We start from the raw sequence: 16,340 nt of genomic DNA, 5'->3' as shown, positions 1-16,340 counted from the left end.
GAAGGGAAAATGATCCTAAAATCTGATAATTAGCAGTCAGGGAAAACATTGCAGCCATTTTCTTCATTACCTCCACCCCTGCAATCTCAGTCTCTAGGACAATAATTTTCATCTTCTGCTTTCTGATGCTGTTCCATAGACGAAAAAGCTTCCCCCTTGTAACTTGAAAATTAACAAAGCCTCTTCAGCTTTCCATAAAGAGAATAGAGGTGAGGTCCTATGCAAGATATTCCTGGACATAAAAAAGCAAATCTACCACTGGGGCAACATGTTCCTTGTGGTTTTGAAAGGGTACTATTCTTCTGAACACTTCTAAATACAACTTCCATGAATTAATCCAGTAGTGACTTGTTCAAGTTTTCATTCTTCATGTCATTGTGAAACCAGTCCTTGCAGTAAAGACAGACAATTTAGATGAACTGGCTTTTTTTTTTTTTTTTTTGTGAAGTGTTCCTAAACTTTTGAAATCTCCTAAGCATCAAACATCTGGTCCTTTTATCTCTGTACCTCTGTACTAACTCCCACATAAGCTTATGCCCTTCCAACAGGCCCTTCCCTCTGAGAGATTGACCTTTTCTATAAGTCTTTTGCATCTTCACCTTCTATTCTTCCCCGTGAAAAGTGGGAATTAGGAGTCAGGTAGTACTTAAGCTCTAGGTCAGAAAACGTTTTGGCATCAATTTTTTTTTTTTTAATTCCAACTCATCAAAAACATAATTTACTCAGATTCATCAAAATCTGAAAGGAAGTTATTCATGGCTTTTATCACATTTAGCAAGATAAAAAAATCCATTGCTCATGCAGTTGTTTGTGACTTTCTTAACAGATCTCAGCTAACTACCTTCTGTAACACATTATTACTTCTTACAGGCCATTTCTGCAGGAACATTGATCAGAAATAGCTCAACACTAACCTCCAAGTTGCCTACATCTATTCATTTGCAAGGCATTGCACAACTCATGACAACAGAGTGAACTTCTAACCTACTTCACTGAGGTCCCCAGTCTTGTTCTTCTACATTTCATTGTGGGATTCCTGGTAGCAATCTCTGTGGGCTGTTAAGAAATGCAAGGTATTTTGGAACACATACTCTCAAACACATAAGAGCCTTATTTCATCATCTTCAATGGTGGAAGCTGTCTGAGATGCCTTGCCCTGTACTACTTTTCTTGTGCTACCAAAGCCCCTGTGGGTAGGATTCTCTTGAAGATTGTACCAAACCATTAATCACACTGTGTTGTATCTTTCATTTTGTAGCACAGTGGAAATGTAAATCAAAAGATTCAATTGTTTTTATAATAAGTGATAGACTGGTCACAAACATTTTGATCTATATCAGCTGTAGCTAGAAAACAATATGTGATATATACCTGACATTCAGGTGGATATGATTATGATTCAGCCTAATCAGGATTATTTAGACCACAGTTATTTAATCCAAGACACCTATTAAACTACTTCTGAAAAACAGGTAGAGAGGGCTGTAAAATACATTTGAAGGCTCTTCGCAAAAAAAGCTCAGGTTCTTCAGCAGTTTCAAAATTTAGATAATTTTAAGCCCCAGCCATGAAGTATGTCCATGTGGCACAATACAACACTGTGCAGAGACAAGGGAATGCAGTTAAACTAGTTGGAAGCAGTGCTGTGCATTTTTCAAGAAGCCAGAGGGGGCATTGGTGTGGAAATGGCACTAAAAAGAGAAAACAGTCATCCAAAACCTGAGGGAATTATTGAACACATAGATACAAGCTCTCAAAAAGCATCAAGCTCTACATCTTTATGTCCTATTTCTGCAATATCTGAATTGCATCAGTAAGTAATCAAACAAGCTTTGTCTCTCACACATTGTTTAGTAACATACACAATGTAGGTGCTAGAATGTTCTACAATCAGCAGAAACTGTTCAGCAGATAATATCAGCTATGCCTTACTATGCAGACATTGATACTATATGTTGCTTCACTGCAAGCTAATGCAATCTTGCTAGCCATCATATTAATCTGCAGTTATTTATTCTAGAAGAATATGGTCCTTTTAAACAGAACAAAACTTCAGACTGCAGAAACAAAGCAAGAAAAAAACTTCTGTTGCTTGCTATTCCAGACTGAAACACAGAAAAAAAAAAAAAAAATTTAAAAGCAGGTGTGTTTATTAGACATTCTTGCAAGACTGTTTTGTATGTATCTTTGTACTCTGATTTCACCACCTGTTTTCAGACCACTAAAAGTAAGGCATGCCAGAGTGTCCCTGGATTGAACTCTTCAATCAATGTGAGTTTTGTCATGCTGGGAATGGAAACTTCCAAGGAGCTGGTTAAAATGCTACTAGTTTTACTACATGATACTATTTTCTCTGAGTCAGCTCCTGAATATTTTACCAAACCTGGTGTAACCAGACTTTCCAGCTTGGCTAGGACATCCCTACAAGACCCCAGTATCCAGAAGATTTATATATATATATATATATATATATATATATATATATATATATATATTTACTTTGATTTACTTTTTTTCCCCCAGCTTACATGGAGGTAACAGGGTATCCCTGCTCCCACCTTAAGCCATGCCTAAGAATGCACTCTTCTGCAGCATGGCAGCAGGAGACAGGGACTCTGGCACAGGGTTGTGATGTGATACAGGCATAGATTTTACTATGAAACAAGAAAAACTGTGTATATTCTGCATTGCATAAAACTTTGGTTAGTATGATGAACTTATATTCAATCAGGTAACCTGACACAGGCCCTACACTGATGACATAACACATGCTTTGTTTTCTCTATCCTGGTTTCTATGCTGTATGTGTAAACTAGAAAAACATTTAAACACTTCTAACTAACAACAATAGTGGTAGATAGAGTAGCATAAGCAGGGAACAGAAGTTCCTTCCTAGCTGCCTGAGTTTTTTCATTGCGAGTATGAACTATTAAACAGCCTTTCTCTTGGCTGACAATCCTAGCAGACATGCTCATAATTAAAATTTTATGACACTTTTGGAAGAAACATGACTACTATTAAATTTCAGTACAGGTAACTAAATTCTACTCATCCAAGATCCCCCTCTCCAACATGAACTAGGTTCAATTAATAACAAAGGAAAAACATGTCTAGTATCAAGGATAGCTTAAGTTTTAGCTGAATCACAGCAGTCCATCATGATGACTGGTTTAAATTATTAACTTCACAGCTATTTGATAGAATAAGATAAAAGTCATCAGTTAGACTTCTGTGAAATTACCTAACCACAGAGTTCTTAAATACTTCCTTGATTGTTTTGCAAGATCTCGGTTACTGGGAAGATTGTAAACCTTATGCTCAAATCTACAGATGCTAAGAAAGAGATATTGCCTGCCATCTTGCGGACATCAGAAGAATATGATCATTTTTTTTCTGAAAAGATGTATTCATTAAAAAACAAAACAAAACAAACCCCACAAATATATATGTCCTTAAATATGAATTATAACCAGATGCATAATTCAATACTATGACGACAAAATATATTTTGGAAAATATAAGGTGTTTTGTTTTGTTTCTTGCTCTTCAGCTGAAATAAACCAACAACTCCAATGGTCATGCGATCACCTTTTCAATTATTATGGTCTGTCATTAGTTAAGCAACTATGTAACAACATCAGGATTTGGATTTAATATCCAAGACATTTCCACTAGGAAGTATGCTGAAAACCCTTTTTGCAACATTATTCTGTATAGGCTGGGAGACAGCCAAACACAATATATGCAGTAGTAGTAGCATACTTAGGACATCTTTCCCATTTTTCCTTCTTAAGTATATATACTACCACCACTACTCTGTTGCTCGGCTACAGCTATGTATACAATGATTCTGTTAAGTTAGTCAAAGCTAATAAATTGAAGTGATTTATTTAAGTCTTAGCATGAAAATCACAGGGTGGGGAGGGGGTATTGGCATAAGGGGAGGGAGGAAAAAGTAAGGAGTAAGTTTGAGGGAGAATAACTTTTTAAAAAATTTTGGCCTTCTTATACAAAACAGTTTGTGTCCACAGCTTCCACAAACTAGTAGCATTCAATGTTTTATTGTATGACAAATAAGTCAGTTTCTCAAGACAGTTCCCATTTTTAAAAGCTATTTACTTTGAATGCAGTTAGATATAAGCACAAGTCTTAGATGTTTACACTGTTTTCCCATTTAAAAGCTAGCTAACAGAATTAGAAGCAGTCCGGAAATATTTTTGTAGCTTGTATCAAACCAGTAAAATTAGCAACTGTGTTCTAGACGAGAGAAGGATTAGAAATCCACTTCAAGGACTCTGGTGGTATTTCTAGATACAGATATGTGTTTATACACAATTATGCTTACATGCAGCACAGCGATGCTGAATGAGACCCCAGAACTCAATTGGCATATATGCCATCGATACAAACAGACTGTCTGCTGGTAAGCTGTATGCTCTGTGCTTTAGGCAGATTATGGACATTTTTCACACTCAATAATGCTATTTTGAATGCATGCAAACTCAATATATTTGAGCTGGATTGGGGCCGTAGAAAGTGTTAATCAGCTAAAGACATTAAAGAGATTTATCAACACAGCTACAACATGAAGAACCACTGGAAATGGGAAGCAAAAGAAGGGAAATGCTGATGTACCTTTCACTTTCCTTCAAGTATACAGAGTGAACAAAAAAAATCTAATCTCAGAGTTTTCCTACGTATCTGCTGTGCTCTGAAAAATGTGACTTTTTCTGAAAGATAAACCCAGCGCTACCAAGGAAGAAACGATCGTTATTTCTGTACATGGCCACAGAGCACGAGATGCAGCTTTTCAGGTAAGAGGACTGAGGTGTGGCAGCTGCCAGTCACTGCTGCTGAACAGCCACAGCTGCTGCTGTTCAGCTCTCACTGCACGAAGGCTGCTGGACTGGCCAGAGCCAGTCGCCCATCGAGAGCGAGTCTAACGGGGTCTGTGGACAGGACCGGACACCCCGCCTGCGGCTCGCCCCGAGTCCCGCTGTCTCCCCCGGTTCAGCTCCCAAAGCGAACAACCCGCTCCACACTAACCAGACCGGCAAGGGGCCCGTTCCGCGCCGCCAGGCGGTGGGCCTCCGGGAGCGGGCTCTGCGCCACAACCTCGCCGGGCCCCGTCTCGCCTACCGCGGCCGGGAGGTCGACGACCGTGCGGGCGGCCTCAGAGCGCGCTGCCGACCTGTAAGGCGGGGCGGACGGGGCAGCAGGATTATCAGCGAGCCCATACGGTTCACACCCTGCCGGGCCGGGCGGAGAGGCCGCAGCCGCCACCACCCGCCACAGCAGCAGCGGCCTCTGCCAGCCGGGCCCCAGCGCTGCGCTGCCCAAGAACCGACGCGGCGGGGGGGAGCCGGGGAGGGGTAGCGGTGCCCCGGGCAGAGCCGCCTGGCGTGCCCCTTCAGTCCGCAACTGAACCACCGCGCCCAACGACGCAGCCGCACAGCAGACTGAGCATGTGCAGGCGGTATGGGTGCGGTGGCCATAGCCGCTTGGGCAAGTCCATTCTCACGGGGAGGAAGCTTGCCTGTCAGAGCGGTATATATATTGAAAACCGGAACCCTCCACTAGATTTCTCCCCACTTTTTGGTAGTGCCCAGAGCAAGGCGGTGGAGAGCGCCGCGCGCCAGCGGTGTTGTTTCCCTGTTGCTGGGAGCTGCGGGCGGCTCGCGCTGCCGTCGCGTGCCTGCCCCAACGGCCGCCCTCGCTCGCCGGCCGCCATGCGGCACCTGCCGTACTTCTGCCGCGGGGAGGTGGTGAAGGGCTTCGGCAGGGGCTCCAAAGAGCTGGGCATCCCCACCGGTGAGCGGGGGGCGCGGGGGGCCGGGGCGTGGCGGGGTGCGGTTGACACCTCCCGCGAAGGCCACTGGCGAGGTGTCCGCCGTGGAGGAGCCGGGCTCGGCTCGGCTCGGCCCGGCCCTAGCCACGCCGCGGGGCCGGTGGTCCGCACCGGATCCCTGTCCCGGGGCCGCGGCGGGGCTGCAGTGCAGCCGCCGGTGAGAGCCCGGGCGCGGGTCTTCCGGCAGCCGCCGCGCTCCCGCGGACACACGACCCCGCCGCGCTGGGGCTCCGGCGCCTGGCTGTGTTGCCGGGAGACGCGCGGGATCCCGGCTGGGGACTGAGCTCCCGTGACTGCGGGAGGGCCCGCTGACGGCACAGCCGCGCCGCTGGCGTGACTCGCTCCTTCTGGGAAAAGGCTTGGCTTATTCCGTGTTAGCATTTTTTTTATGGCAGGCGTTTTTCTTCTTTACGTTGCCTAGACCTAGAGTCTTGTACTCTCTTGTGTTACTTTCCCCCCATTCTGTTAGGTGTTTTTTCCAGTCTTTTTTTTTTTTTTTGGTTTTGTTGGTTTGAGCATCTAATGACCGTCACGGTACTGTTCAGGATGTAGATAAGTGGTCACATGCACGATGGTGTGGTGTGGAAGCTTGGAAAATATCCGTTCACAAAGTGAGCAGGCATTGGGAATAGTTGGAAGGAAGGAAGGTTGATGGAAATAATACAGAGGTTGAAAAACAGCAGGTGGAAGTGGCCTGCAAAGAAATATATTTTCCTGTTGTTCATCTCTGTTTCAGGTATATAAATAAAGATGTGTAATTCAAGTGAATTTTGGCCTGTCTTAGTGAAGTCAGCAGTCATGTTGCACCACTCCTAGCAGACAAACTATGTAAGACTAATCTTGAGGTGCTGGATTTCTGACAACATCTGTTAACAATTTTGCATTTTACTTATGACTTATAAATGGTGTAAAGGGAATAGGAGAGGGAAGTTGTTATTGCTTGTGAGCTTTGATGAAAATTCAGTAACTATAAATTTTTTCAAGTCAACTTGATGTTTTGCCTGCAGAGATCTACTTATGTGGGAGGCAGGAGGACAATAATTTTGCAAGAAGTCTAGCTTCATTCAGAAGGTGATTTATTTTACTGTAGGGATGTAGTTTTCAAAGAAAATCCCCAAAATCCACAGATGCCTCTGAAAGGCAACTTGTCCAAAATTGACAGGTGACTAAATAATAATTTCAATTATTTCTATGTATTTTATTTCATAAGTAATTATTTAACTTGCAAGTAAATCATTCTGAGATGATATTTTGTAGTGCAGAAGAAACTTGAATGTTTTTCTTATCTTTCACCATACTAAATGGTTATGCTAAGAGTGAAATACGTTCAACTGGGTATGTAACATGTTTATTAATTATTACCACAGAAGAGAATGTGTATAAGTATAAAATATGGTATGCATAAGTTGCGTGATAACTCTAATATTATCACAGGAACTGAATTTTGTGAACCTGTTTTGTATTTTATACTTTGCCAAATGACACATTGCATCATTTGCATCCTCATCAGTGTTATGTTTGTAAATAATACGTAGGCAGAGTTTGGCTTTTAAATGTTTGAAGATTCTCTTATGTCTTTGACTTACACAGTATCACTCACACTTTACATTTTCAAAAATTTTTGCAGCCAACTTTTCTGAGCAAGTAGTTGAAAGCTTTCCATCTGATATGTCTACTGGTATATACTATGGATGGGCCTGTGTTGGAAATGGAGATGTGCATAAAATGGTTGTGAGCATAGGATGGAATCCTTTCTATAAGAATATTAAGAAATCAGTGGTAAGAATTTTGCTTTGTGTGGAATTTTTATTGTAATAAGTGAGCCAGATGTTGAATTTGAATAAGATAAGCAGAATTTGATCCATAAATGAGATCTATAAATTTGTTTGCTCTTAGAAATGTATTTTATATCCATATGTTTGTATTGTGAAAAGAAAATACTCTTAGTAACCAGAGAGTATAGAGCTGTATGTGAGTAAAGTTTGTTTTCTTCTTTCTATTCCATCATTACTTATATACTTCTAAAATAAAAACTTAACAGTATTTCTGAAATTGTGGTTTCTTATGGTGGTGATAGCTAACTAAGCATCAGCTCGATAAATGCATTGAATTAACTGGTTACAAGACCCCCTAGCATAAACTGTAACACATTTATCTATTGTTCTCTGCAGTCTATTTACATTTCAAATAAGATATGTTTGGGCATCTTAGTTGATAAGGATTTTCTATTAGTTTTTCTCTTAAATGGTGGAATCCAGACATGAGGTGCTTTGGCTTGATATACAGAAAAAAAATATTCAGATGTACATAGTAATGGGATGGAGGAGTTGAGTTAAAATCCTGAGCTGTGACTGCTGTGTTTTTCTTGTCAGGTGCTGTTGCTTTTTCTGAGTCTTGCAAAGCTCTGTTTTAGTTGTTTAAAATACTTTATTTGTGTATGAAGCTCTAAGGCATGAACTTTCTAAAGTATTAAATGTTTGAAGACCTTGTAATATTCTTGTCCCATGCTAAGGGACACTTTTAAAAATTTTTGCAGTTAACTTTTCTGAGCAGGTAATCCAAAACTTTCCATTTGGTATTTCTGCTGCTTTTGCTATGGGTGGGCCTACATTAAAGAAGGAGATGTGCATGAATGGTTTTGAGCATGAGGTGAAACCCCGTCACAGCCTTCGCTCCTTCTTGAATTTTATCATTCAGATTCTGTGTGAGCTGGTTGTAAAAGGTCTCCTTAAGCCAACTATTTCAATCAAAATTTTCATACCCATTTGGATGCATCAACTTCATGATGAAACATTAAGCTTTGGTTTTGATTTGTTGCCTTGGAAATCTTACCTCTGAGAAGTGGTGAAGCATTTCTCCTGAGTAATGGCATGTTTTCTTTTTTTTTTTTTTTTGGCTATCACATTTCTTAAATTCCATGAAAAATACAATTCTTCTTCCTAACATAAGCAAAAGCCCTAGCCTTTTAATATTGCATTATACATGCTAAACTAAATGTCCTTTTTATTGGTATCTATTGGGTAAAATTTGAATTAGGAACATTAGAAGTGCATCCTTACAGTGAGAGGAATTAAATCAAAGTTCATCATAAACACCAACTTATTTCTCTTCCCTTAGGAAACGCACATTATCCACACCTTCAAAGATGACTTTTATGGAGAAATTCTTAGTATAGTCATAACTGGATATATTCGACCGGAAAAAAACTTTGATTCTGTAGGTCAGTATTACAGGGTGTCCCTCACACTAATCTCTTATTTGTCTTATTCATGCAAGTACTGTGTCTTCTTCTTTTTCCATTATTAGATGTTTTAACTGTTAACCTTTGAAATTTCAGTAGAATGTTTTAATGAGGTAAACGTACAAGTTGGTTTAATTAAAAACAAAAACATAGCCCCACATCTTCCAGCATATCATACTAAAAATGGTGTTGTTATGTCACTTGTCTGAGGAGTAACTTTAAAATCATGGACTTGTTGTAAAAGCATCGGTCTAGTCTGTTAAGTTCTTTTTAAGATACAGCTCTGTTAAAGTTGAAACAGTTCATGAAACCCTGTTGATCTTTTGCTAAGACGTCTTTTGGAACAAAGAGATGGTAGTGCTTATAACAGTGAAAAATGCAACTCTGGCATGTTAAAAAAAAAAAGGGGGGGTGGCATTTTAGAGCCAAATAATTTAGCCTTTGAAACCGTGTGGTAATAATTGAATTCTGTGATTGTTGTCTGGTATTCTGTGGTGCACCTTATTTTCACTTGCTATTGTGTTCAGAATTCAAAGCAACTTTCAAATATCCCTATTCTTGTCTTTTTCAGAAGCACTCATTTCAGCAATTCAGGAAGACATTGAAGAAGCAAAAAGACAGCTAGATTTACCAGAACATCTTAAACTCAAAGAAGATAACTTCTTTCGTCTGCCAGAAGGCAAAACAGTGAACAACCACTGAGCAAACCCACGCTGTTGGTTTTTTTTTTTTACTTTCTTTTTTTTTTTTTTTTCCTCCCCTGTTAGGAAACTTTTATATTTGCACTGCTTTTATAGGTACTTTGTTGTCATATGTCTGTTTTGGTAACTGAGGTTGGAACCAACCATACATGATAATTTTACTTTCCTTGTGTTAATTCATCCTTAACCCAGCCATGCAAAAGGAGCCGAAGGCAGTTTTAGGTCCTTACAGATACATTGTGTATCGTAAAGTTACCAGTTGTTCAGAGATCTAAACACATGCAGAACATGACCAAAGGTAATTGTGACCTCTTCTGAATCTAAGATATGGGTAGTTCATTTAAGTGAAGGCTGTCTGGTTTTAACATACAGAATGTTACTCCAACCTCTTTTCTCGGTTTTATATCATTTTTACATCTGGATTTTAGCTAGTAGCTTATAAAATTTTGCTATTGATTGAGTCAGAAATTTCCTGTGGTGCAGGAAGCCAATGATTAGGTAACAGTAGCAATATTAATTCTCTATAGTTCTTATTTTTTTTATATACTACAGAGCTGTGGTGGTTGAAGCTGTTATTTTAATTGAAATTATTTATTTTAAGTTTATTTGAGATGTAGGAAATTAATGTTGCTCCTTAGTTTACCAGAATCTGAGACATAGTTCTTCATAGTTGACTGTACATATGACAACACATGACCTGTGTAGTTTACTTCTGAGGAAGTGTTTCACTGAAATTCAAGAAATGAATGACAGTGTGAAAGTTGATAAACTTTAAAGGTTCAGGCACAAAAGATGCAGAAACAATATAACAAGACTTCTGCTCATTGGGCCTTTATGCAAAAGAGGTAACAAAAGGCAACTTTGCATTTTATGTGCTGCTGGCATTTGTCATAGGAAAATGGGGAGAACCTTGGAGTTTTTTACTGCACTGGCAATTAAATGTCTGACTTCAAGATTGACATTACAGTAAGGCACAAAAAAATCTCATCAACTCTCTGCACCAAGTGCAGGTACAAGCCAAGGTTTTGGCTGACCAATACACAAATGAAAGCCTTTGGGGATACATGAAATAATATATCAACATTAAAGTGGGTATGGGTTATTTATTACAAGTAATTGCAGCTGGTCCTACTCGGAAATGTAGGGATAGGTAAACAGAGGGGCTGTTGTCAGAATAGATAATAATTTGGAAAATGCTTCTTAAAGTAAGTAATGTGTGATTTGAAATCTACTTTTTTTTTTTTTTTCCTTTGATTTTTTTCCTATCCCCTGCTCAGTGAGTGGACCTAGGTAAGCTGCAGTGATTTTGTCACGTTTATAATCTTTTGGCATCAGCTTGTGATGTGGCTGGAACATTTTCCAAAATGCAAAATGGTTCTGTGGATATGTCTGAATTGTAGTTTGGTGTCTGAACTACCATGTGCAATTTGGAAAACACAGTTTCCGTCATGCAATTTTATGAATTTGCTCCTTGTCCTATCCTACTTTTCAGTTTGGGTTTAAGAGGGTTTTAACAAGGTAGCAGTTTTGGTCTTTGACACAGGTATTGTCAGCATGTTAGTTTCACTTCGTATTGTTTAACTTTGATCAAATATCATGGGATATTATTAGGAAGGGGTCTTGAGCAAATCAAGAAGTCATGTTTGCTCTGTAGGACTTAAGGATAAACTTGATTTCATTTAAATGAATTGTTCACCAGTGCTGTTGGTAGCAGTGATAGAGGGAATACAGAATTGGGGGTGCGGTACTTATCAGCAGTTAAGCAAACTTTCTTTTAAAGGAGTGGACTTTTACCATCTAGCATGTTGGAAACTGTATTTCTAAGAAGTCTGTAAAAGAATTGTCTTGCAAGAGTGACAGTTGGACTTTTTACTTTTTAAAATGGAGGGATAAAGGGAGTTGTTTTTTTTTTTTGCAAAGACTTGAGGCATTCTTGAGATTGTAGCAATGTCAAAATCTTATATTTTATTACTTTTTTTAAAAGAAAAAAGAAGCCAAACTAGTCAACTGAATGTATTGTCAAGAATATATATAAACAGAATGTTGTTCATCAATAGTACTGTAGCTAAACACTCATAGCCGTCTTTAAAATTGTTTTTTCGCCAGTAATTTCATGTGGCTATTGTGGAAACCATAGTGCCTTAAGATGGTTGTCCGATAAATACTTTTCTGTACCTATGAATAAATGCTACTATCAAAAAAATCACCATTTGGTTATAGAACCACTGTGCTATTGATAGAGAAAAATGGTAAAAGGAGAACTTGAAAAACTGTTAGTTTGCTCTCAAATCTTAGCTGAAGTGTGATGTATGGGTACACTGAACTAATAAACTGCTCCTCGTGTGTTTGTCTTCAAATTAGAGAAAATGTTATTACATTTGTTTGGCTGAGGGTACCTGTCTGCATTATTTAAGAGAAAATGTTATATATCAACTGTTGAAGTTCAAGACATAATTCCTGGCACAGTATGAATTTTATGAATGGTTATATTTTTGTATTATATACAAATAACTGTATTTATTTCAGTTGATGCTGCTGTGCTGTACCATTAGTAAAGGAACTGTGGTCAACAAAGTTATCCTTGTTGCAGGTTTCCTTTCCTTTGACACACACAGCAAGGCTGGTTGTCTCAGTCTTTCGCAAGCCTTGTGGGGGTGACTGCCTAAAAAGCTAGACTGACAGAAAAGAGTAGTGAGATGTTTAACCTTCCCAGTGTGTCTGAAAGCTTACCCTACTCTGGAGACTTGTGCCTTAGTGAGAACTTACAGGAGCTACAGTCTGAAAGCTGTGAATTGATTTGTCTGTACACTTTGTTGCAAAACTTACAAAAATTGCTTGTTTATTTTAGGATTCAGATTGAAAAAATTGGCTTCTTGGGTGTTGATTGACAGCTGGCTGAATATGAGCCAGCAGTATGCCCAGGTGGCCAAAAAGGCCAACAGCATCCTGGCTTGTATCAGGGATAGTGTGGCCAGCAGGACTAGAGAAGCGATTGTTCTCGGCACTGGTGAGGCCCCACCTGGAATCCTGTGTTCAGTTTTGGGCCTCTCATAATGAGAAGGACGTTAAAGTGCTGGAGAGAGTGCAGAGGAGGGTGACAAAGCTGGTGAGGGGCCTGGAGCACGAGTCTGATGAGGAGCAGTTGAGGGAACTGGGGCTGTTTAGTCTGGAGAAAAGGAGGCTGAGGGGAGACGTTATCGCTGTCTACAACTACCTGAAAGGCGGTTGTAGCATGGAGGGTGTTGGTCTCTTTTTCCAAGTAGCAAGTGATGGGACAAGAGGAAATAGCCTGAAGTTGCACCAGGGGAGGTTCAGATTGGATATGAGGAAAAAATTCTTCACAGAAAGCTTTGTCAGGCATTGAATCAGGCTGCCCAGGGAAGTGGTGGAGTCAGCATCGCTGGACGGGTTTAAAAGGCATTTAGATGAGGTTCTTAGGGACATGGTTTAGTGCTAGAGTTAGCTTAGCTCATGGTTGGACTCAATGATCATAGGGTTTCTTCCAACTGAAATGATTCTACGATTCTTCTGTGTACTGCTTCAGGTATGGATTTAACTACTCATGTAGTTATTCCATTGTAGAAGGCCACTGTGTTGGTCAGGCAGGACTTGCCCTTGGTGAAGCCATGCTGGCTGTCTTGAATCACCTCCCTGCCCTCCATGTGCCTTAGCATAGTTTCTAGGAGGATCTGTTCCATGATCTTCCCAGGCACAGAGGTGAGGCTGACAGTCAGTAGCTCCCGGTGTCATCCTACTCTTTTTAAAATGGGTGCAATGTTTCTCTTTTTCCAGTCTCCAGGGACTTCGCCTGATTGCCATGACTTTTCAAATATCATGGAGAGTGGCTTGGCAGCTACATCAGCCAATTGCCTCAGGACTCTGGGATGCATGTTGTCAGATTTATGCCATAGATTTGTGTGTTTTGGTTCCTCAAAGTGGTCACAAACATGATCTCTTACAGTGGGAGCAACTTCACTACCCTAGTCTGCGTCTTGGAATCTCCTTCTCTGGAGACATTCAAAATGCGCCTGGACATCTTCCTGTGTAACCTTATGTAGGTGTTCCTACTCTGGCAGGGGAATTGGACTGGATGATCTTTCGAGGTCCTTTCCAATCCAGAACATTCTCTGATTCTGTGATCCACTCAAGAGGTGTGGGAAGAGAGCTTGCCAGTGAATACTGAGGCAAAAAATTGATGAATACCTCAACATACTCCTTGTCCATTTTACCAGTTTTCCTCATTGGAGGGGTTAACATTCTGTGACCTTCCTGTTCTGGTTGACATACCTGTAGAAGACCTTGTTTTTCTTTGTATTCCTTGCCAAATTAGCTCCAGCTGCACCTTGGCATTCCTGACTCCATCTCTGCACAACTGAGCAGTGTCACTACATTCTTCCCAGGATCCCTGTCCCTGCCTGTGCTTTTGCTTCTTGCCCTTTGGTTTGACCAGCAGATCTTCACTCAACCATGCTGGCTTCTTGCCTTCCTTACCCTGTTTCTTACACCTGGGGATCAAGAGCTCTTGTGCTTGTTGGAAAGCTTCCTTAAAGATCTGCCAGCTCTGTTCTGTTGAGTCCCTGGCTCATCTCTGTAAAACTTCAGGTGTGCTCCAGTGAGGCCAACACATCTCAAGACCACCAGCTGAGGGTCCTCACTAGCACCCCACCCCTTGATCCTTGGTGTCTCATCCCACAGTTTGTCACAGGTGAGCCTGCTATCATCCCCCTCCCCCATCACGCCTAGTTTAAAGCTTTGTCGATGAGCCCTGCTAGCTCATGTGCAAAGATCCTCTTCCCCCTTTGAGAAAGGTGAACTTCATCCAATACCAGCAAATCCATTGCCCTGTACGCCATATCATTATCAAAAACCCTAAAATTGTGGTGGTGACACCAGCCACAAAGCCATGTATTAATAGACTGTCCATCTGTTTCTTCTAATGTCACTGCCCTCAACTGCGAGGAGAGAGGAGAAAATGACCTGTGCTCCAAATTCCCTTACCAACTGTCTCAAGGCCCTGAAGTCTCTTTTGATAACCCTTGGACTCCGGCTTGCAACTTCATTGCCACCCACATGGAAGACCAGTAACAGGTTCAAGGGCTATACCAGGCTAGGAAGTTTCCTGGTGATGTCATTAACCCGGGCTCCAGGAAGGCATCAGATCTTCCTGCAAGGAGGGTCTGTCCCAGATATTGGACCCTCTGTATCCCTCAAAAGGGAGTCACCTACAACTATAACCCTTATTTTCTTCCTTGTGGAGATGGTTGTAATGCGGAGGGTAGGCCTTTCTGATCCTGTCAACACCTCTGATATAGATGGACCTTCATTTTCCTCAGCCATTGTCTGGCCTTCCACATTGTCACGGGGCATCCTGAAGTTAGTTTTAGGCGGACAAACTTTTATTCTGGTCAAAAAGGTGCAGCAAATTAACCGGTAAGGAATGGGCAATCAGTTAGCACTCCAGTAACATAAATACAGGTTTGAATACCAGTTGAGGAAATTATTGGGGTGCAGCAAATAATAACAATGGAGATCCACAGTGTGCGTACATGTGGCTCACGAAAAACGTCCCTGGCTTCTGGAAGCAAATACGCGTGCTTATATTTAAGCACAGAATACCCAAACTTTGTCTAGTGTGAGGAAAACGCACACAAATCCTGCGAGGAAATACACTTGCCCGATTTCTGCAAGGAAAATACACTTGCTTACGCAGCGAGGAACTATTAAGTAAGTTATCACTCACCCACACAGTGTGGTGAGGTAGTTACAGTCCCAGGAGATTACCTTAGGCAGCGATGCTGCCTAAGGGGAGGGCTCTCGACAACAGCATTCTTGGCCTGCTGCTTCGAGAGGACACACACGAAGAGATGCCTCGGCAGGTAGTCCCGTTTTATAATTGTGTCAGATCTGGCTGTAGGCATTCTAGAAGATTCTCTGCTCCCCCACTCTGGCTATGGATACCCAGAAACTTCTGGGCAACCCCCACTTTGGCTGTGGGCACCCAGAAACTTCCCGACTGTCTGGCACCTCTTCCCCTCTCCTAGCTAACCAATGGTTAAACAAAAGGAGCTGTTAACTTGCCCCGTAGCAGGAGAGGCAGGAGGTGCTGGGGAAGAGGATGCATGTACCTCTTCCACACTGAAAGAGGTGGGGGAAGGGAGAGAGAGAGGGGGATGTGCAACTGCCACACACATCCAGATCCTCATGCCTGTTCTACAGAGACACTTGGGATGTTGAAATAGGCAAGATGAGGAGGGGGTTGCCTGCCACCCTGGGTGTAGACTTGTTTCCATTCACCGCTTTCCCTTGATGTACAGTCTTCAATCTGGCAGCAGGAGGATACAGGGCTCCTTCAATCTTCTTTTCTTACTGGTGGCATTTCCTGTCCCAGGGAGGCCTGAGCTTGACAACAGTCTATCTCGAACTCCCTGATGCTTCTCAACTTTTCTACCAGCTCTCTCAGATCTACCACCGGGCTGAGCAGATCATCCACCTGGTCCCACCTCACACAGCTGTTATCTCTATTGCCATCCTATACCAGCAAGAGGCTCTG

The 16,340-nt window shown here is 41.5% G+C and overlaps 1 protein-coding gene across 1 annotated transcript; it reads left to right on the top strand.

The window, feature by feature from the left end:
* The first annotated feature begins 5,465 nt into the window (after positions 1-5,465).
* LOC136114939 (riboflavin kinase-like) lies at positions 5,466-12,365 on the top strand. Its single transcript, XM_065860674.2, has 4 exons — positions 5,466-5,811; positions 7,476-7,627; positions 8,966-9,068; positions 9,661-12,365. Exons 1-4 carry the CDS (start codon positions 5,466-5,468, stop codon positions 9,789-9,791), a joined length of 732 nt encoding a protein of 243 aa, XP_065716746.1. The 3' UTR covers positions 9,792-12,365.
* The last annotated feature ends 3,975 nt before the right edge of the window (positions 12,366-16,340 follow it).

This window comes from Patagioenas fasciata, chromosome Z, assembly GCF_037038585.1.
Source record: "Patagioenas fasciata isolate bPatFas1 chromosome Z, bPatFas1.hap1, whole genome shotgun sequence".
Taxonomy (NCBI): domain Eukaryota; kingdom Metazoa; phylum Chordata; class Aves; order Columbiformes; family Columbidae; genus Patagioenas; species Patagioenas fasciata.
This window is presented reverse-complemented; position numbering and strand designations above follow the sequence as displayed.